This window comes from Pelodiscus sinensis, chromosome 1 (assembly GCF_049634645.1).
Source record: "Pelodiscus sinensis isolate JC-2024 chromosome 1, ASM4963464v1, whole genome shotgun sequence".
Taxonomy (NCBI): domain Eukaryota; kingdom Metazoa; phylum Chordata; order Testudines; family Trionychidae; genus Pelodiscus; species Pelodiscus sinensis.
In genome coordinates, this window is record NC_134711.1 from 80,296,876 (window position 1) to 80,323,638 (window position 26,763).

The 26,763-nt window shown below is 45.2% G+C and overlaps 1 protein-coding gene and 1 long non-coding RNA gene across 3 annotated transcripts in view; both read left to right on the plus strand.

Annotated features, from left to right (window-relative positions):
* The window catches only part of LOC142830163 (uncharacterized), a 34,350-nt gene extending 17,709 nt beyond the window's left edge, over positions 1 to 16,641 (plus strand). Inside the window, exons 2-3 of the long non-coding RNA XR_012905152.1 lie at positions 15,386 to 15,496; positions 16,507 to 16,641. This is a non-coding gene — a long non-coding RNA (uncharacterized LOC142830163). The remainder of the gene's footprint in view (positions 1 to 15,385; positions 15,497 to 16,506) is intronic.
* Positions 16,642 to 20,899: 4,258 nt separating this feature from the next.
* The window catches only part of PLXNC1 (plexin C1), an 83,999-nt gene continuing 78,135 nt past the window's right edge, over positions 20,900 to 26,763 (plus strand). For both annotated transcript variants that reach the window (XM_075933330.1, XM_075933333.1), the window contains exon 1: positions 20,900 to 22,015. In XM_075933330.1, coding sequence (XP_075789445.1) covers positions 21,044 to 22,015 — 972 coding nt within the window. In that variant the 5' untranslated portion in view covers positions 20,900 to 21,043. The remainder of the gene's footprint in view (positions 22,016 to 26,763) is intronic.

The following is a 26,763-nucleotide window of genomic DNA, read 5'->3' on the forward strand; positions in this document are numbered from 1 at the left end:
CTTCAAGTGGCACCACTGCACCACTAGTTCCAGCACCCATGGACACAGTAGGCACATGATAGAAGTCTGTAAAATCATGAAGGGCAGGGAGACAGTGAATTAGGAAGTGTTATCTACCCCATCTCAGGAGCGGCTGAATCTTCCTAAAAAAGAGGAAGTGCCAGACTTGTGGCTACTTCTTCACACGGTGCTGTCCTTTCCACCCATCGCTGTCACTTTTTAACCAGTCAGTCATAAGGGTGAGTGCATATCCTCTTTTAAAAGCAATGAGGTCTTGGCCTCCTGCTCCCTTCATATACCACAAGAAGCAGGGGGTACCCAATTAAATTCATAAGCAGAAGGCTTAAAACAATCATGAGACCGTATCTCACTACAAAACACACATTCAACCTGGGGAATTTGTTCCCAAGGAAGGTTGTGAAAGCCAAAAATGGAACTGGGCTTAAAAAATTATTAGATTACCATGGATGCTCCAGGAAGTTATTAGCCAGGATGTCCAGAGATGCAACCCCATACTATGGGTATCCCTAAATCTCTGATTGCCAGAAGCTGGGGCTGGAGATGGATCATTCAATAATTTCCCTGTTCTGTTCATTCCTTCTGAAAATGTCTGGCACTGACCACTGTTGGAAGATAGAATATTGGGCTAGATCAGTGTTTCTCAACCAGTGGTACAAGTACCCTTAGGGGGTACTCGAGAGAAGTTTGGGGAGTATGTCAACACAACTGACATTTGGAGAACTGAATTTTTGTTTTTGTACTTTTTATACCCAGAAATTTCATCATCCACCTGGCTACGATAAGTTGTTTAAACAAATGTGTTGCAATGGTAGGAAAAATTTTTGTCTGAAAACTGTAGGTACTGGGGATACTTTAAAAAAAAAGGGGGGGGTACTTTATTAAAAAAAAAGGTTGAGAAACACTTGGCTAGATGGACCATTGTTCTGACTCAGCATGGACATTCTTATGACCTTCAAACAAGCTTTAAAAACCAGCAGTGGCAACTTCCTCATTCTGTCATCCTGTGTTGAGCACCCTTTGATAGGATGTTGGTTTTGTGCAAGTAGACAGATTTGAAACAAGGAAGCTGAAAAAGTGTACTGAGATCTGCAGAGAACTAGAATATTTTGCCGCCTTCCTCTTTGTGGTTGGGATTTTTAGTGTCCGATTACCTCAAACTGATGTCGAAGGAACTTCTGCATTTATTCCACACCTAAAAGTAAAACCACAGCAGGTCATTCATTTCCCCCAGTGCTTAGATCCAAAGACACTACTTGCATGTGGCAATTGAACATCCAGAGACTTTATCTAGTCCTGTAAAGTCAACATCCTCTGTCTTAGAATATACCTCTAATGTTCCTTTATAAAAACAGAAAATTCGGGTATCTAGCTGCTCACTACTTACCCTAGTCACTGTTTGATCAATTAACTGGGAATCAGTAGCAATTCTGTTGTTAGTGTTGCATTGACTTCAAGTAGTACTAAAATACCCCATTTCATAGAATCCTAGGGTTGGAAGAGACCTAAGAAGGTCATTGAGTCCAACTCCCTACTCCAAGCAGGACCAATCCTAACTAAATCATCCCAGCCAGGGCTTTGTCGAGGCGGACAAGCCCCATGTCTACACAGCAGGCTAAAAGTCAAATTAAGTTATGTAACTTCAGCTATGTCAATTGCATAGCTGCAGTTGAAATACAGGAAACCCCCAAGATGCAACCGTCTTAAGTTGCGACCCTCTTGCACTTACAACCATTTTTGTAAGTGTGGAAGGGGCCGAAAACCCCCAACTTATGTCCTCACCCTGAATTTACGATGGTGCATGATGCCTATCACAAATGAGGGTTCGAGTTACAATGCCTCCGACTTGCGACACTTCCCTAAGAACCGATCGTGTTGCAAGTCAGGGACCACCTGTAGCTTAATTCGGCTTTTGGTGCTGTCTTCACTGCAGGAAGTCAAAGGAAGAATATTCTTACTTCGACTTCACTTACTCGTCATGCAATGAGGGTTACAGGACTTGAAGTAAGAAGTTCTCCAGTTCAACATTATTTTGAAATAATGGCTTGCTGTGTAGACATGCTCTTAAACCTCTAGGGTATGTCTACACTACCCTCCTAGTTCGAACTAGGAGGGTAACGTAGGCATACCGCACTTGCAAATGAAGCCCGGGATTTGAATTTCCCGGGCTTCATTTGCCTAAGCGGGGCTCCGCCATTTTTAAAACCCCGCTCGTTTGAACCCTGTGCCACGTGGCTACACGGGGCACGAACTAGGTAGTTCGAACTAGGCTTCTTAGTTCGAACTACCGTTACTCCTCATTCCACGAGGAGTAACGGTAGTTCGAACTAGGAAGCCTAGTTCGAGCTACTTAGTTCGTGCCCCGTGTAGCCGCGCGCCACAGGGTTCGAACGAGCGGGGTTTTAAAAATGGCGGAGCCCCGCTTAGGCAAATGAAGCCCGGGAAATTCAAATCCCAGGCTTCATTTGCAAGTGCGGTATGCCTACGTTACCCCGCTAGTTCGAACTAGCAGGGTAGTGTAGACATACCCCTAGGGATGGAGATTCCACTACCTCCATAGGTAACCCATTCCAGTGCTTTACCACCCTCCTAGTGAAATAGCTTTTCCTAATATCAAACCTAAACCTCCCGCACTGAAATTTGAGACAATTGCTCCTTGTTCTGCCATCTGTCACTACTGAGAACAGCCCCTCTCTATCCTTTTTGGAACCCCCCTTTAGGTAGCTAAAGGCTGCTATTAATCCCTCCTCCCTCTTCTCTTCTGTAGACAAAATAAGCCCAAATCCTTCAGCCTCTCCTCCATAAGTCAAGAGCTCCAGCTTCCTAATAATTTTCATTGCCTTCTCCAATGAGCCCATATTCTTTCTGTAATGCAGCAGGGGAGGGGGAGAGAATTAGACACAGTACTACAGATGTGGCCTCACCAGTGCTGAATAAAGGGGAATAATCACTTCTCTAGATCTGCTGCCAATGCTCCTCCCAGTGCTCCCTAAATATGCCATTGGCCTTCTTGGATACCAGGGCACACTGTTGACTACTATCCAGCTTCTCATCTGCTGTTATCCCCAAGTCCTTTTCTGCTAAACTGCTGCTTAGCGATTCAGTTCCCAGGCTGTAACAATGTTTGGAATTGTTCCATCCCAAGTGCGGGATTCGGTGCTTGTCCAGGGTGTGTATTTTGCTGCTCTCCTTTCTTTCTTTAGTCAGGATCCTAAAATCAACCATCTCATGATCACTGTTTCCCAGGTTGCCTACTATCTCTACTTCCCCTACTAGTTCCTTCCTGTTTGTGAGCAGCAGGTCAAGCCACGCATGGGCTCCTTGTTGGTTCCTTAAGCACTTGTACCAGGATGATGTCCCCAACAGTCTCGAAAAACTTCCTGGATTGTCTGTGTACTGCAGTATTGGTCTCCCAACAGATGTCAGGATGATTCAAGTCCCCCATGAGAACCAGGGCCTGTGATCTGGAAGCTTCTCTTAGTTGTCTGACATAAGCCTTGTTTACCTCATCCACCTGATCTGGTGGTCTGTAATAGACACCAGCCACAACATCACCCCTGTTGCTTCCACCTCTAAATATAATCCAAAGAGTCTCAACCGGCTTCTTTCCCAATTTATTCTGAGCAATCACACTGCTCTCTTACATAGGGTATGTCTACACTTGCCCCCTACTTCGGACTAGGGAGACAAACAAAGCATACCGAAGTTGCTAGTGAAGCGCAGGATTTAAATATTCTGTGCTTGATTAGCATATTTGCAGCTGGTCACCATTTTAAAAAGCCGGTAGCCTGAATTTTAACTCACCGTGTGTAGATGCAGTAGTCTGATCCAAAACCCTTCCCTCGAATTAACTGTTACTCCTCGTGCAATGAGGAATAACAGTTAATTTGAGGGAAGGGTTTTGGATCGGAATACTGCGTCTACACGCGGTGAGTTAATTCAGGCTAACGTCTTTTTAAAATGGCGACCGGCCGCGAATATGCTAATCAAACGCGGGATATTTAAATCCCATGCTTCACTAGCAACGCCGGTATGCTTTGTTTGTCTCCCTAGTCCGAAGTAGGGGGCAAGTGTAGACATACCCATACAGTGCAACTCCTACACCTTTCCTCCCCTGCCCTCCTCATCCCATGGTCAAAGAATCCAAAGGCCTCTCTCCGATTCCCCCCACCTGCGCAATCACATGTTTTCTTCCACAATTGGATGATCCCTACCTGGACCTTTTCCTTCAACAGGGAGGATGAGGAGCATGTTGTGTTCTCGTCCAAACTCCTTGGTGGTTCTTCCCAGAGCAACATAATCTGCAGTGACATGTTCAAGGTCACTCTTGGCTGTACTGTTAGTTCCTATGTGGAGAAGCAGGAAGTGGTGGCGGTCTGAAGGCTTGATGTGTTATCAGTTGTCTGTCTTCTCCTGGAGGTTGCATGCTACCAATTTCCTTCCCTATTCCATACTGCCCTTTCTGGGTCTTCAGTCTGTCATGTCTGCAGTATCGAATGCTGACTTCTACCCAGAAAGTCTTCATCTTCTCTGATGCAACATAGGTTTGATACATGGGCCTCTAGTCCTTTAACCTTCTAATGACTGAATTTAGCTTCCAAATTCAGCTCTGAGCCCTGTAAAATGGAGGTGGCTCAGAAGAGATGTGAAAGAGGGGAAAAAACAGATCTGAAGAGAGATGGGGAGGATGAGCAAGAAAGAATACAGACAAGGAAAAGGGTGGAATGGTAAGGAAAAGGATGGCATAGGACAGCAGTTCTCAACCTTTTTCTTTGAGTTTCCCCCACCCCCGACATGCTATACGAACTTCATGGTGCAGCTGTGCCACAACAACTGGTTTTCTGCTTTTGAAAGCTAGGGCCAGTGTTACAGGGTAGCAAGCTGGGAGCAACTGCCCAGGATCTGATGATCACAAGACTAAGTTGTTCAGGCTTCCGTTTCAGCCTTGGGTGGTGGGGCTTGGAGCTGCAGTCCTGCGTGGAGGAACTTTGGCTTTCTGCCCTGGGCACAAGCAACTGTAACACCAGACAGGCTGAGAACTTCAGCTGAGAACCACTGGCATGGGGTTCAATTGTATTGTCATTAGCTTGAAATGATAGCATCAGTCTTGAGAATGTTGCACAGGTAGTCCCCAGGTTTCACTAGTATGGTGGTAGTGTCTCTCTGAATATATATCAAACCATTCCAAACATGAATATGATACATGTGTGCATTTCCAACTATCCTTTAAAAACATGGATTCCAAGAGGCTGTCAAACTCAGTTGTTTACTGTAAGCCAGGGGTTCTCAAACTTTGTGATACCGTGACACCTCCCCTTCTCCTCCAAGTTGCTCGTGACCTCCCCAGGGGGTCAGGACCCACTGTTTGAGAAACGTGGCTTTAAGCAGTGGCCCCTGTTGGATGGATGCAGAGTGGCATCACCCTAGGACAAGGTCCTGGAAGTGTTGTGCCTGAGTGAAACATTTCTCAAGTAGCTGGCCAGTAAAAGGAAGGAGAAGGGGAACCATTCAAAGCTGACTAGCTGTACTAACACAGAGCAGACCTGACCAGGACTGTATTTTTGTTTTGTTTTGCTTTCTCCCTCCACTTGCACTATTGTATAAGAACTGGCCTCAACACAGACCTTAAATATACCATACTTGTGCAGTATTGCTGTTTCTTTACTTTTTACATGAGCTTTAAGAAAATGATGACAGGCATGTTCTGGGTGTGTACAGAAAGGGCAGCCATGCACACCTGGAAAACTTCAGCTGCTACCAAGTGATGCTTAACTGGTGTCTGGGAGCAGCCCAGCTGTGCCCACACACAGGGTTACTGGCTCCCGCCCTAATTGGAATCCCACTTAATTGGTTAACTAGTTAAACCTAACATTTAACTGGTTAACTCCTTAAATAGGATTTTACAGCTGCAATATATATGCTTAGCTGTTAATCACTGTCCTTATAATACAGAGCTATTTAGAAAGGAAGTTTCCTATTAGATTGTTTTGTGAGTGAAATGAAAGAATGAGAAAAATCTTCAACTTTTAATGGACATCATAAACTACAAATTGTATGAACAATTAGGCTACGTCTACATTATAGGCTTTTTCCGATTGCTTTTCTGGAAGAGGCTTTTCTGTTGTTTGGCCTTGTCTAGATGGGGCCAAATGACGGAAAAGCCTCCGCTTTTGGAGGAGCCCTTATTCCTCATAGAATGAGGTATACAGGGCTCTCTGAGAGAGCACGTTGGCTCTTCCACAAAAAAAGCAGAAGAGCAAACGCGTTCCCTGGACATGGCGGAGTTTAGATGCCACAGTCTAGATGTACCCTTAGTTGCTCTAAGTAGATTGAGAATCTATCCCAATACAGGAAAATATTTCAATTTGGGTAAATTATCATAATTCCATCAAATTATCATAGCTCTATTGAACTCAGTGGAGCTATGACAACATATCTCATCTGGAGCTTTGTCTGCACTTGCAATTAATCAACAAAACTTCTGTCAATCAGGGGTGCTTTGCTCTCTCTCTCCCTTGCCAATGTGGCAGGTGTGAACACTGGAGCATTCCTCTGCCAACAAAGCAAAAGCCACTCATGGGGGCTAGAAATATTTTGTCCTCAAAGTGCCAACAAACAGCATTCACACCCACCGACTTTTAGTGACAGGGTTGTGTTGACAAAGTCTTGTCTCCAAAAGCTGCATAGTGTAAACAAAACTCTAGGCTAGGAGAGGAAGAGCAATACAATGCTCAGCAAAGAAGGCAATCCTACTTTGGCTCTTCCAACTCATTAGTTGAGGATGTGTTGAAGCACAATGGAAATGACACCTAACATGTTGCAATGCATTTAGGGTCTGAGGTTTAAGCCACTATTCATTTGTGCATTGTACAATAAACTCTTCATGTTCTTGAAAAATATTTTGCCCCAATGTTGAGCCCTAACCAAACAATGAGCTGCAAATGTTCTTTGCGAGAGAGAAATAAGCAAGATATTCCTCCAGAAAATAAATTGGCTCAGTAGCATCTGTATTGTGGTGAAGCTGCTTGGTCCCAGATCCTACTATTACTCCCCTCCCCTCATCTGATATCCACCTGCATACAGGTGCAAAAGCAGTTTTTTCCATGAACAGTGGAGTTAGGGGAAAACAGGCAATTTCTCTAATGTGATGGAAGAAGTTTGCATGGACAGCCTCCCACTGGGCCAAACGTCTCTTCAGTTCACCACTCCCAGGGCAAAGGCCAGGTCTACACTGGGGCAGAGAGTCAACTTAAGATACACAACTCCAGCTATCAGAATAGCATAGCTGGAGTCCATTGTGCCTTAAGTCCAATTTCTGTAGTGTCACCATTGTGGGAGATAGACAGGAAAAACTCTCCAGTGATTTTCTTTACTCCTTGCAACCCGGTGCAGTATCAGGGTCAATGGGGACACTATCAGTGGTCAATTTTAATGGGTCCTTACTAGACCTGCTAAATCGAACTCCAGAAGATTGATCTCCAGGTAAGTGTAGACCAGGCCTCAGCTTAGCCTTCATGGTGTAAGCAAACATGCACTGAAGAGTCATCAGCTAACTCCCAGTTCTTGAACTACACCGAATGCAAGCCTTTTGGTGAGTGGGAGAATGAGAGAGAGGTCACCATGGGCTTGTGTGAACACAGTAATGTTTGGTGATAGACAATTTCCACCAGAGGAAAGAACTAATCCTGTTTTTTTTTTTTAAATAGAAAAACAAATTTTAAAAACACTAAAACAAGAGGGTGGGGGGAAGGAATGGAAGGCTGGGCACAGATCCATTACAATAGGAACTTCAATAAAGTGTCTGGCAGCCACTGTTCCAGCTGGTATTAAGCTGAATTATTTACCATAGCTCTTCCAAACACTGTTCCTACTCTATAAATGTAAACAGTGGCAGAGCCAGCATCCTTCAAATCATTTTCAGAATGAATTTAGTGAGGGGGAAAAAAATTGTAAAGGGAAAGAAAAGATATGCAAGTCTCCTATTACTTCTGCCTTTCAGACCCATCACTGTTAAATACAGGGTAGTGCACTGCATTGAACAACAAGCATTACATTGACAAATAACGAATGATAATTTCAGCCAGTGGCTTCTGTATCATGGGTTTTAACTCAGTGAAGGAACAGACTGAGGATCATTTGTCAAACTATATTTTCATAACTTCTGAAAATACAACTGAAACTTTTCTTGGTGAATTCAATAGCCTTTAATAAAGGCAGCTGGAAAGAAATTAATGACTCAGCTTTGTGGACTGACTTTAGCGAACTGCTTGTTACAAGGCCACTGACACTTAGGAAAGCTTGGTAAATTGTTCCCTATAGAAACTGTTCTACTATGTCAAGTGTTCAAAAAAGTCAAGTGAAGGAAAGCTGTTCTCATTTCTAAAAATATCCGTGGGAGAGAAAAGAATATTTATTTCTAGAGCTCAATCTTTGGGCAGTTAGGCCCAGATCCACAAAGGTATGTAGGTACCTAAGTCCCCCATTTGAGTGGACCGTCTCAAAACCACCACTCTGCTGCTGCCTAGTTTCTGCTAATTGGCACTCTCAAAGCCACCAAAGTCCTGATGCCACCCCACAGCTAATGAGCCTCTCAGATCCTAGCTCAAACCAAAGGATCTGAAGCAGGATTCTCAGACTAGACAGGGGAACACTTAATTCACGAGTGGGCCCAATCCTGTAGAGGTGCTCTGAGCACACCTTAGATCTGTCAGACCCTGCAGCAGGTGAGCTGGCACCAATCACTGATGGTGGGTACATGAAGAGGTGAGAGATAGAGGGGGAGGCAGGCAGCATTTATATAAGACATCTGAGGCACACAGAAGGGTATGGTGAGCATGTGGAAAGAATTGTTTAAGATAGAACAATGAAAGAGAGAAATGTGGTTTCATATTTAGGATATAGGCTACCTAAGCTGCTGACCTGACTTTGACGCCTCATTCCAGAAGCAGGTTCATGGCTAAGGATCCTAGGCAGAAGGCGGTACCTGTCAGCCAAGTGTACTTAGTCTCCTATTTAGACACCTAAATTCCTCCCTTTTCCCTGCATCTCCTCTCAGCCATATCACTCCTGACTAGCTTCAGCAGCTTTCCACTCAGCTTGCTGGCTTCTGAGAATCCCTCTCTTAGGAACCTAACTCCCTCCTGGGGGCTTGTATGGCGAGCTGGGAGCCTAATTCAGAGCTGAGGACTCCATTAGTCAGCAGGCTGCCTAGTGGTTAGCTGTTGCAATGCCTGGTGGACAAAACGGCAAGCACTCTGGAGGATCTGTGCCCTAATATCTGGTAGCTTGATGCGTTCTTGTCAGATCTTTACATCTTGTTCCCACCATGAGTCTCTACAAGCAAAAACAAAACCGAAAAAGGATGCAGGGAAATGGAGTAGGTGCTGTATGCTGTGTGGGCACTATCTCCTACTTGGGCATGAGAGCTCAACCTTGGACAGCTTCCCCTCCCTGCTTATGAAAGGGCTATATATGAAAGGTTGCTTGGGAGACTGATTGGAGAGAGAGAGTGCCTTTTAGAAGGCTGTTTCACAGCTGAGGGCTGCAGGTCTGAGCTGAACACCAGGACTGGGAGTGTTCAGTTTCCCTCCTCCTTAAGAGAACTTCTTTCATTGCCTTGCTATAAACATGAATCCTGAGGAAGAGGATGCAAGCCTGCTGACTACAAGCCTTTTTCTGCTAAGTCATTTCATTTCATTTAAATTGCCCAAGCAGAATTTTATTGCTAAAGAGAAGGGCTTTCACTTGCTTGCGGAGAATGGGTTCTCTTCCTTACAAATTTTAAGTTTTCTATCCAATAGCATTAAAAAGCATGGAAAGCAAGACTTAAGGGAAAGTATATGATATATATTCATCATGTATTTGATGTATATTCAACATACATATTCAGTTATACAGACTGCTAATATACATACCTTTACAAAAGTAATACTTTGCATAGTCAAAATCCCACATTAACTCTACCCCTTTGTAGCCGCTTACCATCCATTGACTATATATATTTGAGAGAGTTTGTTTGTTCAAGAATTTCTCCTAACTGGTAAGATTTAGGACTGCCAAATTCGGTATATAGATTCCTCTTATAACTTAAAGCAAGGTGTTTGGTTGTGCCAGGAAAATGAAATGTGCCTGGAATGGGGTTGCTTCTCATAAAACCATACAGAAAAGAGACAGAATCACCAAGCAGGTGAAAGGGACAGGCTGGGTGTCTCCCATCTGGGAATGCCCCAGCCTTGAGCCTCCTACCCCTCAGGCTCCTTTTAGATGGGGGGGGGAGGGTGCTGAAGCGCCCCCTCCCCCAGTTCATACAGGAACATTGCTGGCTGCTCCCCTTCATTAGGGAGTGAGAGGAAAGTGCACACATTGCTTCATTCCTCACTCGGTCTGGGAAGAACAGGGGGTAGATAACCTGGACCTGCCCCTGTCAGGGATCATGCCCCCTCCCCCCAGCTATGCCTGCTGAAGCTGCAGCAGCAATGGAGAGGCATTTCTTACCACAGCAGCTTGCAGCCAGGAGAGAGGGGGCTGGGATAGCTCTCTCTTCCTGGGGCAGCCTGCATACTGAACCCCTCTTCCTTGGCCCCACTCCAGATCAATGATTTAAATGAAGCATGTACATTTTCATTTTCTCCCCCTCCCCCAAAAAAAACCCCCTCCAACATTAATTGAGATAAAAACCTGACAGTTTTCTGTATTCTTTGATCTGGCTGGGTGAGCTTTGAACTTTGCATTTGTTCCCTGATAGGGACAAGAAGGGGAAGAGCAAGCAGCCCTGGTATAAACCTCAAGGGAGGGGATGCTTCAGCCCTCTCTGCCACAAGCACACACAGCCCCCTGCCTTGAGCTCCTCCTTAAGGTCCCAAGCAACATTGAGTAAATGTGCTAGTCTAATGTAAGAATCAAAATGGAAGTTTCTGAAGTAATTACACATGAGCATATAATACACATTCTATAGACATGTTGATTCCCTTCTCTCTCAGGCAAATATTCTTACTAGCAGGGGTGACTGGTTAGCCAGTGTCTCCCCCCCCCCCCCCCCCTGCATCCTTCCTATGTGCCATCCTGCCCTCCCCCCCGCCCCATGACTCTTCCCTGTGCCACCAGGAAAGTGCAGGGCAACTCTCTCACTGCCCAAGGCCCTGCCCTACCTGTTTTCCCCCCAGATCCCCTTCCCTGAGCAACTTGGCCCTGGGGATTAGTGGATGCTGCTAGTAGGGGTCAGACCTTTTGCACTCACCAATGGTGGGTTCCGCCCCTCCCCAGAACGATGGAGCTGGCAGCCTGAGGTACAAGGGCACCATTTATGGGGGGGGGGGGGGCTAGAGGGACAATAGCCTCCCTCTTGAGTTTGAACCCCCTGGATTTCATACTTGAGGTCTGCCCTGACTTCAGAGATGGTTTTTAACTACAACAGAGTTTGAGTTGTTTGCAACTTTGCCTTTGGGGCAGGGAGTTTGTTATAAAAAGAGGGAGGCAGAGTGATGAAGAATGACAAAAGACTGGTCATTCAAGTAAGATTATCACGAAAACACTGCCAGAGATTGGGGGGGGGGGGGAGTAGGAATGAGTGTTGTGCTGTTGGGATTTGCATATGGATCACTGCTATTGAACTTTTAAATGTTCTTGAAAAAGCAGTATATAGTGACTAATCCAAACCTGACGTCAAAGAGTTATAAAAAGGGATCTCACAAAACTGGGTGATTGTGCAACATAAGGGCAGATGGAATTCAGTGTTGATAAATGCAAAGTAATGTACATGGGGAAAAATATAATCCTAACTCTACAAACAAAAATGATGGGGTCTAAAATAGCTATTTACCATTTAAGAAAGATCTTGGAATCATTGTGGACAGTTCCCTGAAAACATCTCTTCAATGTGCAATGGCAGTCTAAAAACTAAAAAGCTAACAGAAAATTGGGAATGATTAGGAAAGGAATAGTTAATAAGACAAAATACCATATTACCTCTATATAAAGTCACTGTATGCCCACATCTTGAATACTGTATGCAGATTTGATCACTCCATCTAAAAAGATATATTGTATTTGGAGACAGTACAGAACGGGCACCGGAATGATTAAGGGTAAGGAACAGCTTCCATATGAGGAGAGATTAACAAGAATAAGTAAATGCAATCTATTCCTTCATTAACAGAACACAAGAAGCTTAACTGACCCAATTAAATATATAGGCAGCAGATTTAAAACAAACATGTGATGGGGGGTAGATCATGAAGATTGCCTCTTCTATTTATTCCTTCTGAAGCACAGGGCATTGGCCACTATTGGAAGACAGGATACAGGGCTAGAAGGATGATTGGTCTGACCCAGTCTGATACGTTTCAGCTCTATATAAGAGTATCTGCCTCTTGCTGTAACCCACAAGCCCCCATTCCCCTTCCAGAGCTGAGAGAGCATCTAGGAGTCCAGATAGGGCGTTGGTCTCTCTCTCTCCACAGAGTTAGTAACTAAGTATATTAAAATTTTAAGACTAACCAGTGTTCCTTAAGTGACTTGCCACAAGATGTCAGCATATGTTAGTATTAGAGCTGAATAGGTCTAATATTTAATCTTTTTCTTTTATATAGGAATTGGATACAGTGCTCCTGTCAGTTAATTGCTAAGTTGTCTGCCCAAAAATGAAGTTTTCCAGTGCCTTAGTAGTTCATGGATAGAGATTAAATGTGTGGTGGGAGGAGGATAGGGTTGATTGGTTTGTATGAGCATGCTCAGTAACACTGCTAAAGCCTCTTTTCCTCAGTCTGCTGCCCCCTGCCCCATGCTTGTACTGTCCTCCCCCATCACAACATGCACAGGTTGGCCACCCCCACCAAAATCTGAAATGGTGCCTCTGCTGAAGAGTGGAGCTTTGCTTTCCCTCTCGCCTAGCTGCTGCTGGTGAGTGCAGGGCACCAAGCACCCCTCTGCAGGGCCACACAGAGGATCTTGGCCCCTTGCTGCTCCTGCCTGTGGAATCTGGAGGAGCATGGGTCCCCTCAGCCCCCAATCCCCATGTGTTGCCACTGTTTATTGACATGATTTGTTAAAACTGAAGCCTAGACATTGAGAAAGGATTGGATGGAAGTGCATGTGTTTTGTGGTGGGCGTGTGTTTGACTCAAAATGAAAAGTGAATAGGGAAGGGAAAAATCACAGAAATGTAGGACTGAAAGGGATCTTGGTAGCCATCTAGTAGGCCAAGTTGGTAGGCCAACTAAACCATCCTTGACAGCTATTTGTCTTTAAAATCCCTAAAGATGGGCATTCCACAGCCTCTCTAGGTAATTTGTTCTAGTATCCACCCTAATAGGCAGGATGTTGTAATGTCTAGTCTAAATCTCTTTTGCTGTAATTTAAACCCATTGCCTGTTCTGCCCTCAATGGTTAAGGAGAACAGGTTATCACTCTCCTCTTTATAACAATCTCAAAGACAGTAATGCCTCCCTCTCAGCCATCTCTTCTTCAAACTCAGTTTTTTTTCAGTCTTTCCATGTAGGCCATATTTTCTAGACCAATAATCATTTTTGTTTCTCTCCTCTGGACTTGTCCACATCTTTCCTGAAATGTAATGCGCAGAACTGAGCACAGTACTCCAGATGAGTCCTTATCTGGGATGATTAGAGAGCAAAACCCAATAATTCTTTCAAACAATACTCTTGTTAATACAACCAAGAATGACCTTCACTGCTCTTTTTTTTTTTTTTTTTTTTTTTTTTTTTTTGTGGCGGTGGTGGTGGTGGATGTCTGTTTGGGATTTTTTTGGCAAAAGTTTTACATTTTTGACTCATTTGGTTTGTGGTCAGCTATCTCCTTCAGATCTGTCCTGTGATGCTTCTTCTTAAGCAGTCTTCAGTTACACAAACAAAAATAGGAAATTAGTGTCAAGTGATTTTAAAATAAATTGTGATGTTAAACAATAATGGAATACCATTTATTTAAATATTTTGAATGTTTTCTACATTTACAAATATATCTTTCAATTATGACAGCACATAGTGTCACTTCATATTTATTTTTTATTACAAATACTTGCCCTGTTTTTAAAAAAAAAACGTGTTTTTTCAATTCACCTAATGCAAGTATTGTAGTATGATCTCTTTATCATGCAAGTTGTTCTTCTTCTAAATGAAGAATTATGCCAAAAAATTGCATTCAATAAGAAAACAATATAAAATTTTGGAGCCTGCATTTCACTTAATCCTTTGTGTTCAGCGTATTGCTCAAGCAAGTTTGGTTACAATCTGCAGGAGATAAGGCTGCCGGCTTGTTTACAAAGTCAAATGAGAACATGCATTTGCATGGCACTGTTGTATCTAGCATTGCAAGACATTTTATACCAGATGTTCTAAAGATTTGTGTCCCTTCATGCTTCAACCACCATTCCAGAGGATATGCGTCCATGTTGATGATAGGTTCTACTCAGTAATGATTCAAAGCAGAGTGGACCAACATGCTCATTTTCATCAGCTGAGTCAAATACCACCAGCACAAGGCTGACTTTCTCTTTTTTTTTTTTTTTTGTGGGGGGGGGGGGGGTTGGATTTTGTAGTTTCCATGTTAGTGTTGCTCTTTTCAGACTTCTGAAAGCATGCTCCGCCCCTTGTCCAAAACCTGAGACAGCACTTCAGATTCTTAAACCATGGGCCAAGTGCTGTACCTATTTTTAGAAATCTCACATTGGCACCTTCTTTGCATTTTGTCAAATCTGCTGCGAAAGTGTTCTTAAAATGCACATGTGCTGAATGATAATCCAAGACTGTTATAACATGAAATGTGTGGCAGAATGAAGGTAAAACAGAACAGCATGCGGATAATTCTCTCCCAAGGAGTTAGTCACAAATGTAATTAATATATATTTTACTAGAAGACTTACCTGGCATTGCCTGGGTCCTTCAAGGCAGAATTCTGGAGGTGGGAAATTGAGGGTTGGGGGGTGAGGAGGAGCTCAGGGCAGGGGGTCCCATCTGGCACAGGCCTTTTCTCTACTTCTTACCTCCAGCCACCAGGGGCGTTTTCTCCTCTTCCCCCCACAGCCTCTCCCAGCTGCCGAGGCCTGCCTCATACCGAATGATGAACAACTTGATGCCCCAGCCCTACACGCCAAATGTGCCACAACAGCAAGCAAGTGACGAGGCTAGAGTATTGCTCACTTGCATGGATGTATGCTCACCAGTCCTTGCCCCCAGGCCTTAGAGATAAATGATATCTCCTCAAGCACACATGCCCAGTGCCCTGTATGCTGATTTATATCTTTGTTGGTTGCTCCGGGCACTCAAACGGATGCATCCAGGCTGCTGAGAAAGGGGTGTTTGTTTCTCACTGAATTCTTTGCTTCCCCATTTTTCTGACATGGATTCTCTCTCATGCAGAATTCTCCAAGGAATAAATAACAAATGATGAACTTCTGCTTTAAAGTTCAGAATTTACCTCAGCTTTTTACTATGGAATTGTTACCAGCAACTTCAGTATGGAGTTGCACAGTAAGTGCCTTTCAACTCTTTTCTATGATTTCACTATTTCACAATCTTGTGGCACATGCAAATATCAATGTTCACTTTTATGTACAATTGCAACATTTGTCATTAGTCACCCAGCCATTACCAATTTCATAACTTCATACCATAGTTGGCAGTTGACTAAGATTGCAGATATCCTGTGGATTAGCAGACAAGTGTGTGGTGACTTTAAGTGAACGTTGCTGCTATTGTATACAAAGGAATGACCGATAATTAGTAAGTATGAAAAATTAAAGTACAAGGGAGTAAAAATTGTAACTGTGGAGTGCAGCCAATCCCTTAAGTAAAAGTACATTTGTAAAATATGATGATGCATATTCTCAAAACAATCTTAACTGTTGTATTGTTACCCAAGCTCCATTTATAAATCTGAAAACATTTTACTGCCATCCACTGTCAAAAACTATCAGACCTGGCTCATGAGCCTTACCATAGATCGGTGTTTCTCAAAGTGGTCTGCTAACTGGCCACACTGGTATGGCTTCCCACAGCTCCCCTTGGCTGCAAACAGCGAACAGCGAAACTGAGCCAATAGGAGCTGTGAAGCTCCGTGGCTGTGGCACTAGTAAGTAAACAAACCTGTACAGCTAGTTAACAGTTTCTCAACGTGGTTTCGCAGACCACTTTGAGAAACACTGCCATAGACCATTCTCCAGTTAATGTTCTCATAAAATACTGATTGCTGCAACCAGAAAAGTGCTAGTGCTAAGTGTTGCTTCAGATCCAGGGCAAAATACATTGCCTTAAGCAATTACTGCTGAAGGATGCAGTCTTCACTTTGGGGAAGGAAATGTATGTATTTAAATTGTGTTTTACCCTCTATTTGCAAATTTGGGCCCAGATTCTTATTTACATTTAAGGCTACTTCACACTGCCCCTGTAGTATTAAAATCTGCCCCAGTAGGGTGGGAGAAGTTTCAGGAGATGTTGATAAAATATTGTTTCTTTTCTTGCATAAATATATCTTTATTTAGGACTCAGCAAAAGCTGTTTGCTGAGCATGCAATACTTGGTTCTGCTTTGTTGAGGTCGTTACTGGAAATGATCTAGAAGGCTTCAAAGAGCACACAGTCGAAAGGGCCAGTCCTACGAGGTGCTGAGCATCCATGCCTGCAGCAGGAGTTCACAGTGCTCAGCACCTTGCAGAAGGAAGCACTAAATTAGACAACTGCCACCCAAAGATGGACTCACAACAGGCTTTACAATTATTAACAGACAAAATAAAAATCACTGCAACTATCTTTTGGGGAGTGAATTGCAGCAACTGTTTAATCACATTCAGCAATGTGTTGCAACAGCATAGGAAAGGAAGCAAAAAACACAATATTCAATGTAATCCTATATCCACAAGGGGAATTTAGTCTGGGATTAATTTACCCTACTGTTATGAAAATGCCACTCTAACAGAACTAGAGGTAGAAAGGATCACAGTTTTATGATTCCTTGAAATTAGTAGTGTGGGGATTTTGCAGCTCCTAGGGCAGGGGTGTCCAAACTTTTTTCAAAGAGGGCCAGATTTGATGAAGTGAACATGCGTGAGGGCCGACCATTTTGCCTGACATTCTTTGAACCATTAAAATTAAATGCAAATTAACTATTTTATGCAAAGTTTATTGCAAACGGCAAACGACATAACACCAACTATACATGTTGTGTCCAAATATATTTATAACTGATTTAGACCAACTGACATTAACTGAGATTTTACAATGTATTCATCTCAATTGAAAAAAAAACTTGCCTACACTAATGTGAAGGGTGAAACTGAGATCTGGACTGCAGTACATAGGCTAGGTCTGGTTCAAAGGCAGTCCCTGATCTCAGCAGCTGCGGAGTCCGTCCCTGCACTCTCAGCCCCAAGGTAGAGGGCTTGCAGGGTCAGAGGCAGGCGGAGAGCGCAGGGCACGCTGGCCTCACGGCGGCCCGGGGGCAGGGCGAACCCGTAGCCAAGCGGGGGAGCGGGGCTGCGGACGTGCCCTACATGGAGGACTTTAGGACCGCAGCGGCTGCCATGGACGGCAGCAGCGCGGCCGGAAGCGGCGCCAGTCAGAGGAGCGCCGGGGAGCCAGGAGAGGGGGAGGAAGCGGGGGCTGTCCCTGCACTCTCAGCCCCAAAGCGGAGTGCAGGGGCAGGGTTTGGGACCGCGGCGGCGGCGGTGGCCCGAAGCGGCGCGCTGAGCGCGCCAGTTAAAAAAAGCACCGGGGAGCCGGGAGAAGCGGGGGGCCGTATTAAATCCGACCGCGGGCCGCATTTGGCCCGCGGGCCGGACTTTGGACATGCCTGTCCTAGGGAGACAGAAAAATGTATATAAAATCCCCTATTTTAATTTAATGACGGTGTGTGAAGGGCCATCCTGCATTGAAATAAATGTTAGCAAGAATCCCAAATTAGCCTGGATATGCTCTGAAAGCAGAAGCCTATTGTAGCTATTCAGGCGAGGTTGTCCTAATGGGTTCCTGCTCCATCAATGATGATAACCAAAAGGCTGCTTGCGAGTGTGCTCAAAGATGTGTGCCTTGTTGACTTGCACAATTAGCTAACACAGAAGACTTTGAGAGAACCCTCAAGGACCACAAATCAGATAAGGATTGAAGGTTCCCAGACAGGTTTATAGTTAAGCAAAGTACTGTAATAGTTGTCAGAGGACTCTACTGATCCATATGTAACCCATAACAATGGACGGACTTGATCAGTGGGAGACCTCCACTGCCCTCCCCCTGATCACCACTTTATATACAGGTACAAACAAGTTACACGTCACTCCAGACGTGTCAGGCTACAACCCTCTGATGCTTATATACCACCCATCACCCCTGCACCTTGTGGTTCGATTAGAATATCTCTGACCATCATACTGTCAGTTTAGACCCTTTCCTAAACTTCGGTTGGTATCTATGGGGAGTGTGGGTACCAAGGTCTTTTTTTAATGAGCTGGTGGTACCATCCTCTGGAATGTACTTTCAACTTACAATCAGTACCAATTACTGTTCTACACCTGGGCCTACTACCAATTCATATTTTGCATCCTCAACCCAATTCATGCCAGGTTCTGTGAGCAGGGGCCTGCCTCTTACTCACAGCTTAGCTTTGCTTTATATTAGCCAAGTTTTGTCCATTGTTGCACAGGCCTGGAATGAGGCCTAACTAACATGCACTTTTGTTTCAGGCCCTCCTCTTATTACACCAATATTTGGGTTTAAGAAGCCAACTAGGGCAGGATTTGTCAAAGCACCTCTCATGGCCTCCTGTGGCCATCAAGGGTTTTTCTTGCAGCTACAGCCTCCTGCATAGGTGTCAATTACGTGGGAATTCCAGGCAGGGGCATCCATGGAAAAAATGAGCAGGTGTTCAGAACCCGCTGTCAGCCAAGCTCTACCCTCTGCTCCCCCTGCTCTGAGCCCCTCTCGCCCACCATGTACAACTGTTCTGCAGTGTGCAGGACACTCCAGGAGGTGGAAGGGCAGGGATGGAGTGCACTTGGGGGAGGGAGGGAGAGAGGCAGGAAAGAGCAGGGCTGGGAAGAGGTGGGCTGCTGCTTGGAGAAGAGGATGAAATGGGGACGGGGCCTGGGGTGGGTCAAATACCCTGTTTAGAGAAGACGTTATCACCTATGGCCTCAAGGGTTGTTATGGGGTGGGGGAGGGAGGGAGAAGGCAGCTCCTCCACTGGACCCTCCAGCAGGGGTTTAGACCCTGTCCTCCTCTGAAGAAACATTGGAGGAGCAGCCAGCCAGTGGATTCCCCATCTTCCTGGAAGTGGTAGGGTCAGGCCTCAGCCTTGGGGTGGTAGGCAGCAGGCTCCAGCTGGGGAGTTTACCATCCCTTCCCCATTGCCCCTGGACCTGCTGCCTTTGCTGGCCATCAGGCTCTATCCATAGGGCTTCAGGCTCAGACCCTGACTGTGCAGAGGTAGGTGCTGTCCCCCATTACACCCTGTCCCCTCACCCATTTACCACATTGTCCCTGACCCTCACTGCCTCCCTCAGCACCCCCAGGTCCTCTCTGACTCTCCGGGCTCCTGTTCATTCCCTATATTGCTCCTGTCTCCCTACTTACTTCCTCATCAGTGCTTAATTTGACCCCAAGCTTCCTGTGGCTGAGTAAAGCCTTGTCTCCGCTTACCAGAGATTGAAGCTGCAGAGATTGACTTCCCTAGGGGGCAATTTAATGGGTCTAGTAAAAACTCACTAAATTGACAGCTGATCATACTCCTGTTGAATCTGGTACTCTACCAGGTCATGAGGAGAAAGGGAAATCGACAGGAGCGTCAACTCCAGTCTGCTAGTCATGTAGCTGGAGCTGCATACCATAGTTTGGGTTAGACCAGGTCTGCATTTGGGGACAAAGTCTGCAGTGAAAAGTGATGTTTGTATGTCAGTTAATGTGACTTTTCACAGCAGACTTTAGAAGCTAGTCAGGAAACTGTAAAAAAGTGATATTAACACACCAGTATCACTTTTTAGGAAAGCAAAGTTACGAGCTAGCAAGTCTAAAACAACCAAAGAATCAAAAGAAATAAAAAAAGACAAGAATCTACAAACACCTTCTTTATGTTTCTATTCTGTGTAGATCCAGTAATGAATAGACACAACTGTATTTTTATTACTGAGTATACAACACTCCCTATAGAAATAAATTACACTGATTTGGACATGTATTTTTCCCCCTAAAATTAAGTATTTTAGGAAAAACTGTCTAAGTGCCTGTCAGCAAAAGTTAGGGGCTCCACTGCCAGGCCACTAAAAGTTGTTGTGAAAACTCCTAATAGGTCTCTGTAGTAAAAGTGAGGTGGTTAGAAAAAGTCACAGCCATAACCATTCCCTGCGGGCCAGGGCTACTGTCTAATAATCCATGTTGGAAAATCAGCAGTGTGTGGAGCCCCTGGTTCCGAAGTTATTTCCTCCCACCCGCAAGAGATTTACAACTTGGGGTCAGCCTGGCAGTCCAAATTAGGGTGATCAGATGTCCCGATGTTGTCAAAACCATCCTGCTATCAGTGGCTTTGTTTTATGCAACTGTACCTCCCTCCTTCCCCAAATCCTGGTTTTTCACTGATCCCTCTAATCCAAGAGGGCACCAACCATGCTCTCGTGGAACCTCCATTCCCTCCCCCCCCCCCCCCCCCCGGCTGCAGGGCGCACAGGTGTGCTTCGCTCCCATCTAGGCTGAGAAGCTATCGGATGCTTCCCCCACAGCAGGAGCCCCTACGGTAGGGTTTGCAGGGCAGCCAAGAGCAGAGCTGGGCAGGTGGCAGCGGCCCCCGCCACCCCCCGGCTCCTGAGGGCACAGGGTGTGCCGCTGCGTGGGGAAGGAAACTTGCGCAAGAGCAAAAATAAGGCCCAAGCCCCCACCCAGGAGCCCAGCCCTGCCTCCCGGAGAGGAACTTCCCATCGCCGCAGCCTGACAGAGGAAGCTGGGGCTGAACGACACAGCGTCTCTCCCGCCCCGCGGCACAGTATGGGGCCGCCGCCAGGCAGCTAGAGCCGCAGCGGAGCCGAGCGAGGAGCCGGCCATGCCCAGGAAGGATCCCCGGCACCCGGGCCCCGCCGCGCCCCAGGCGCTGCCCCTGCTGCTCGCCCTGGCGGGGGCCGGGGTGGTGATGAGCCAGCAGCGCTTCGCCCTGCCCCAGCCTCTGTCTATCGACAACATCGCGGCGACCGGGGACAGCCTCCTGCTGGCGGGCGGCAACTGCCTGTACCAGCTGTCCCCGTCCCTGCAGGAGCAGCTCGGCCTCCGGCTCCTGGAGGGGGCGCAGAACTGCACTCACCCGGCGGGCACCCGCAACAAGCTGCTGCTGCCCGACCTGCAGGGCGACCGCCTGCTCACCGGCTGGACGCTGCACGGCGGCAGCTGCCAGGTGCGGCAGCTGAGCGACCTGCAGCCGCAGACCAACCAGAGCGAGGTGGTGAGCTGCCTGCCGCAAGGCTCCACCACCGGGCTGCTCTTCGCGCCGCTGGAAGACACCGAGCGCTACCTGGCGCTGGCCGCCGCCTACCAGGTGCCCAAAGTGAAGACCATCTGCGTGTCCTCGGTCTCGGACGCCAACACGGCGCTCACCATGCGCCGGCTGCAGGACCTGAGCCTCACCAGCGGGGACTCGGCGACGGTGAAGCGCAAGGAGCCGCCTCTGCACTTCGTGGACGCCTTCCTGTGGGACAAGCACCTCTTCTTCCCATACTACCCCCTCGGCGAGGCAGAGGCGCAGCCCAGCGTGGCCCTGCTGCGGATCCCGGAGAAGTCCGCCCTCGTCTTCAACCACTTCGGAGAGGTGCGCCTGGACTGTGGCGGCCGCGGCATCCTGCTCTCCTCCAGCCTCCTGGGGGCGGAGGGCTGGTGGGCCGGGGTCTTCAGCACCAAGCAGAGCGACAGGAGCTGGAACTCTACCGCCCTCTGCATCTTCAGCACGCAGGAGATGGTTAACCACAGCGGGACGACAGGCAGCAACTGCCGCGATCAGATGATAATCAATGAATCCCCCAATTGTGTGAGTCTCCCCTTGACTTCGCTTAAGCGTCCCGCGGAGCTGGCCCCCGCCAAAATCCCCGTCCGAAAGCCCCTGGACGCCAAGGGAATTCTGAGCCGGAGCCCGCGCCCAGGGACCTGGCTCTACAGAGAATGGCTAGAGCTTTGTGTGTCCTCTAGGCATTGTGTGGTGGCTGGCCCCTGAGGTAGGTCGTGTCATTTCCCTTACAGAGCTGGGAAGAGAGAGACCCGCTCGGGGTTACATCTCAAAGAAAGGTTAGGACCAGGATTGCAGTTGAGGAGAACCTTGCTTCAGAGTCCCTAGGGCTCAGCCTCCTACATCCTCCTGCCATCTAGTCATGCTTCACCTCCCCCACAGCTGTATAAATAGTAATTATGAATACTAAAGATTTCACTTAGGCAGAAACCCAAGACTGGTGGAATCATTAAAGTTACATCAAAGATTAATTTGGCCTGCTACATTTACTGCTGTTGTGAAGTGTGTTGAGGGTCTGTCTTCTTCACATTATTTATTACTTATTTATGTCAGTGCCCACTGCCCCGTGCTTTCCAGTCCTTCAAGGATATTCCCTGCTTTAATGGGCATACAGACTAAGGCCAGCCAGACGAGTGGACAGCGCTTAGGGGAAAGGCAACAACAGTAGATGTTGGCTGCTACTCCTCTCCACAGAGGCATTGCTTTTTAGAAGCATAAAGCCAAATCCTGTCTTCTAACCTTGGGCTTGTATTAATTATCCTGTGGGAGATTCCCTGGTCAACCACTTCTCCAACACTCTCACTCCTGTCATTTTAACATCTGTGGAGTCAGGGATCCACACAAGACTGGAGGGCTAGAATGACTAACCATGCCTTGCTTTATTTTCTGGTAAATTGTGCGGGAAATTTGCTGGAAAATGAACTCAGCGTGAAATACTGCTTCTGCGGGGCTCTTGTGCACTGTGGAACCCAATGCCCTGTGGTATTCTGGGGGCTGTGGCCAGTGGAGCACAAAGGAATGGGAAAGAGAACCAGGGGGACCAGCCCTCTGTTGAGAGAGAACTGATCTCTGACAGATCCTCCAACACCCAAGCATTCCGCAGTTTGATCCCCTGCCTCTTCTCCATTGGGCAGCTTCCTCCAGTAATGGACAAAGTATTTTGGAAACTGCATGAGAAGTTGCTATCCTAACCACCATTAGGGAAGCAGTCTGAGACCTTTCCAAATAAAAGCTGCAATATAAGTGTCAAATATATTAAAAATAGCTAGGCACATCAAATATAATTAAAAATCTGTCCCCTTCTACATGGAATTGTAAGACTAGGTGGATGAAATCTTGGCTGTGTGGAAATTAGTGGCAAAACTCCCACTGATGTTGGTGGACCCAGGATTTCACCCTCCGTTTTCAGGTGTCAGTAACTCACTTTGATTGTTTTGATTACTGATGGTAAAATTAATGAAACGAGTTAATAAAAACTCTCCCCTTCCCAAACAATGGTTAATAAGAAATTGAATGTTGGATTCTGGTTCTTTCATTATTAAGTATTTACATGATTTCTTTATTGGCGCTCTAAGATTTTTTTTTTTTTGGTGAGACTCTAATCCATGGCAAAAGTGAATAATATACTTCCAATAGCAATCCACAAAAAAACCCCAACCCTGAATACATATTTTGGACAACTCACATATCAGAAATACTAGAGAACTATAGTTGTGACTTTTAGGAAAATGGGTGTAAGGCAGTGCAAATATAGGTTGAACGTTTCTAGTTCAGCACCCTTGGAACCTGACTGGTGCCAAACCAGAGAATTTGCTGAACCATGGGAGGTCATTATTGTCTAGCAGCATTACCAATATTTCTGAGCTCTTAGAAGACATTTAGGAGTAAATTAGAACTAAATAACAGCACAGAACACTAACATCCAGGATTGATGGCTATAACAAACTTTATGGGAAATTTGGCCATGCCCATGATAAGTGGACATCCAGTTAACTAAAATTATGCTGGACCATGGATGTTGCTGGACCAGAGGTGCCATACTAGAGAAGTTCAACCTGTACTAGAGTCTATAAGGCTGTCATCATCACTATGTTATCTAAATATCTAAATATGGTACACTGACATTCATTATTTTGAGGACTAGTTCTGGCTTAGATTACAACTATAGTCTCATTATTATAGCAATAAATTCCATCTTTCAAAAGGCTTATCTTTACTGGAAAATTAGGTTGTATTAGAATATGACCATGAGCAGTTGTGTTATTTAACATGATGCTAAACACAACATTGCAGACAATATAGACTTATCACTATGTTTTAACATGTCACTAATTGGAACTCTAGAGCTAATCATGCCCAACTGACAGTGTTAATCATCTCTGGTTCCTACCTACACTGGTAGTACAGTCATGTTTAACATTTTGCTAGATTATATAAATCTTGAGTTTGTGTTATACCATGGCAAAATTGTTGTATGATGCCAACCCCAAAGGAGGCATGATATTCCCTTTAGTATAATTAATTAATTAATTAATTATATACATTTACAGGAAAGGCATAAAAACAAATGCAATTCAGTTTTTAAAAGTTATTTTACACCAGCTTCTAGAATAGGCAAACACAGAACATGTGTGCTCACTTCATGCTTGCATTCTTTATCTTCCAGATATTTCTACATGCATTCTTCTGTCCTTGCCACTCAAAGTGCAAGGTGGCTCACTTCCATAAAGTGATGCCCTTTTGAGTCAGAAGTGTGCATGGGTTCAAAATCTGCCAAAAAACAAAACAAAACCCCACAAATTGTCACTGAGTATGCAAAACTTAAAAATCAAAAAGGCTTTTGGGCATGAAGGAGAACTGTGTATCCCAGAACATCAACTGTGCATCATAGAAGATGAATGGAAACACAGCAGATAGTGGGCAGTGGTTCTTATCTGGCTGCAGTCATGGCACCAAAATATGTTGTATTATTACTGCTTCCTGGAATTGGAGCTCTAAGCTTTCGTGTGGCTGGTGGACTTATCTGAACAGAGCCCTGCCTTTTGCAGCAACTCTTAAATTCAAAATAAATTGCAAATCCTAGTTATCTTTACTGTGTTCTAAATCAGTGAAATAGTATGGTCCATCCAGGCCTGTGTACTTAGACCTATCATGTTGGCTCTCAAAGTGGTACTATATTGGAGTGCAGCCCTCAGCAACAGTAAAATAGTTATAAGCCACAGCTTTGTGACAGCACTCTTCTGACTTGTGTGGGAATTTCCCACTTGTTCACATTCACACCACTGCTTGCACTTCCTGAATGTTGCCTGTGTGTTGTGGTTCTGAGTAATATGCAAAGGGTTTGTTTTGCTAGGGGGATATGCACACTGGATCAATTATATACCTACATTTCATGCTACAGTGGTTTGCATATTCCATTTAAACTGAAAGTTTAAATGGAATGAACACTCTGGCTCTAATCTAGCAAAACACTTCAGCAGGTGCTTAACATTAAGCATGCCGATAATCAAGCTGACTTGAAAGGAACTGTTCATGATTAAAATTAAGAATAGATGTTAATACTTTACTGGGCTGAAAGCAGAGGGGATGTGGGTGTATCAGGGTGTGTGATTGACATAATATTGCTATTATAGCTGACCGGAATTGTGCTTGCGCTCTAGCAATTGATTTAAGAGTAGCATTCCAAACAAGTACTTTTAAAAATGACTCCAATGCTCATTATGTCATATGTTGCATTTTTGGCTGTATGACTGGACCAATTATGCTTTGATTTCATATAGTGGGATTTTCACATGGCATTTTGTGCTATGTTGCTACATGTATAACAATATACGATATATATACAATTTATAGCTCTCTGATGAACTAAGCATCATTTATGCAGTTTTGTAACCTTTTGCTCTGATTAATTTTTCTCTGATCCAAATTTCTGTTGCCTTAATTTTGGGTATATCTAATTAAAAATACAACTGAAATATATGTCTTAATGAACACCAAAATAGAAACTATATACAGATAAGCACCTTCTATTCTCAGAACAATGAATGCTTTTTCAAATGCAAAATCACCAAATTAAATCTGAATTTGTTTTCAGAAATTTGTTTGCATGCCAGTGAGCATTTTTTGAAGCATGCAATTCTGAAATGGGAGCTTTTTGGCTAAAATACATGAAACACACTGGCTGTGTCTACACTGGCCACATAAAACGGAAAAGCCATGCAGATCAGGTAAGTCAGGATAGGGAAATCCGCGGGGGATTTAAATATCCCCCGTGGATTTAAATAAACATGTCCACCGCTTTTTTTCCGGCTTGGGGAAAAGCCGGAAAAAAAGCATCTAGACTGGCGCGATCCTCCGGAAAAAAGCCCTACCTGAGGTAGGAATAAGAGATCCTCCGGAAAAGGGCTTTTTTCCGGAGGATCGCGCCAGTCTAGACGCTTTTTTACCGGCTTTTCCCCAAGCCGGAAAAAAGTGGCGGACATGTTTATTTAAATCCGCGGGGGATATTTAAATCCCCCGCGGATTTCCCTATCCTGACTTACCTGATCTGCATGGCTTTTCCGTTTTATGTGGCCAGTGTAGACACAGCCACTGGGTATCTGTTCGAATGACCTTTGAAGTCAGTGAGGGTATGTCTGTACAGTAGTGTTATTTCATAATAACGTTCAGCTGGAGGACTTCTTATTTTGACTCATGATACCCCTCATTTCATAAGGAGTAAGGGAAGTCGAAGGAAGAGCGTTCTTCCTTCAACTTCCTGCTGTGTTAAAAGC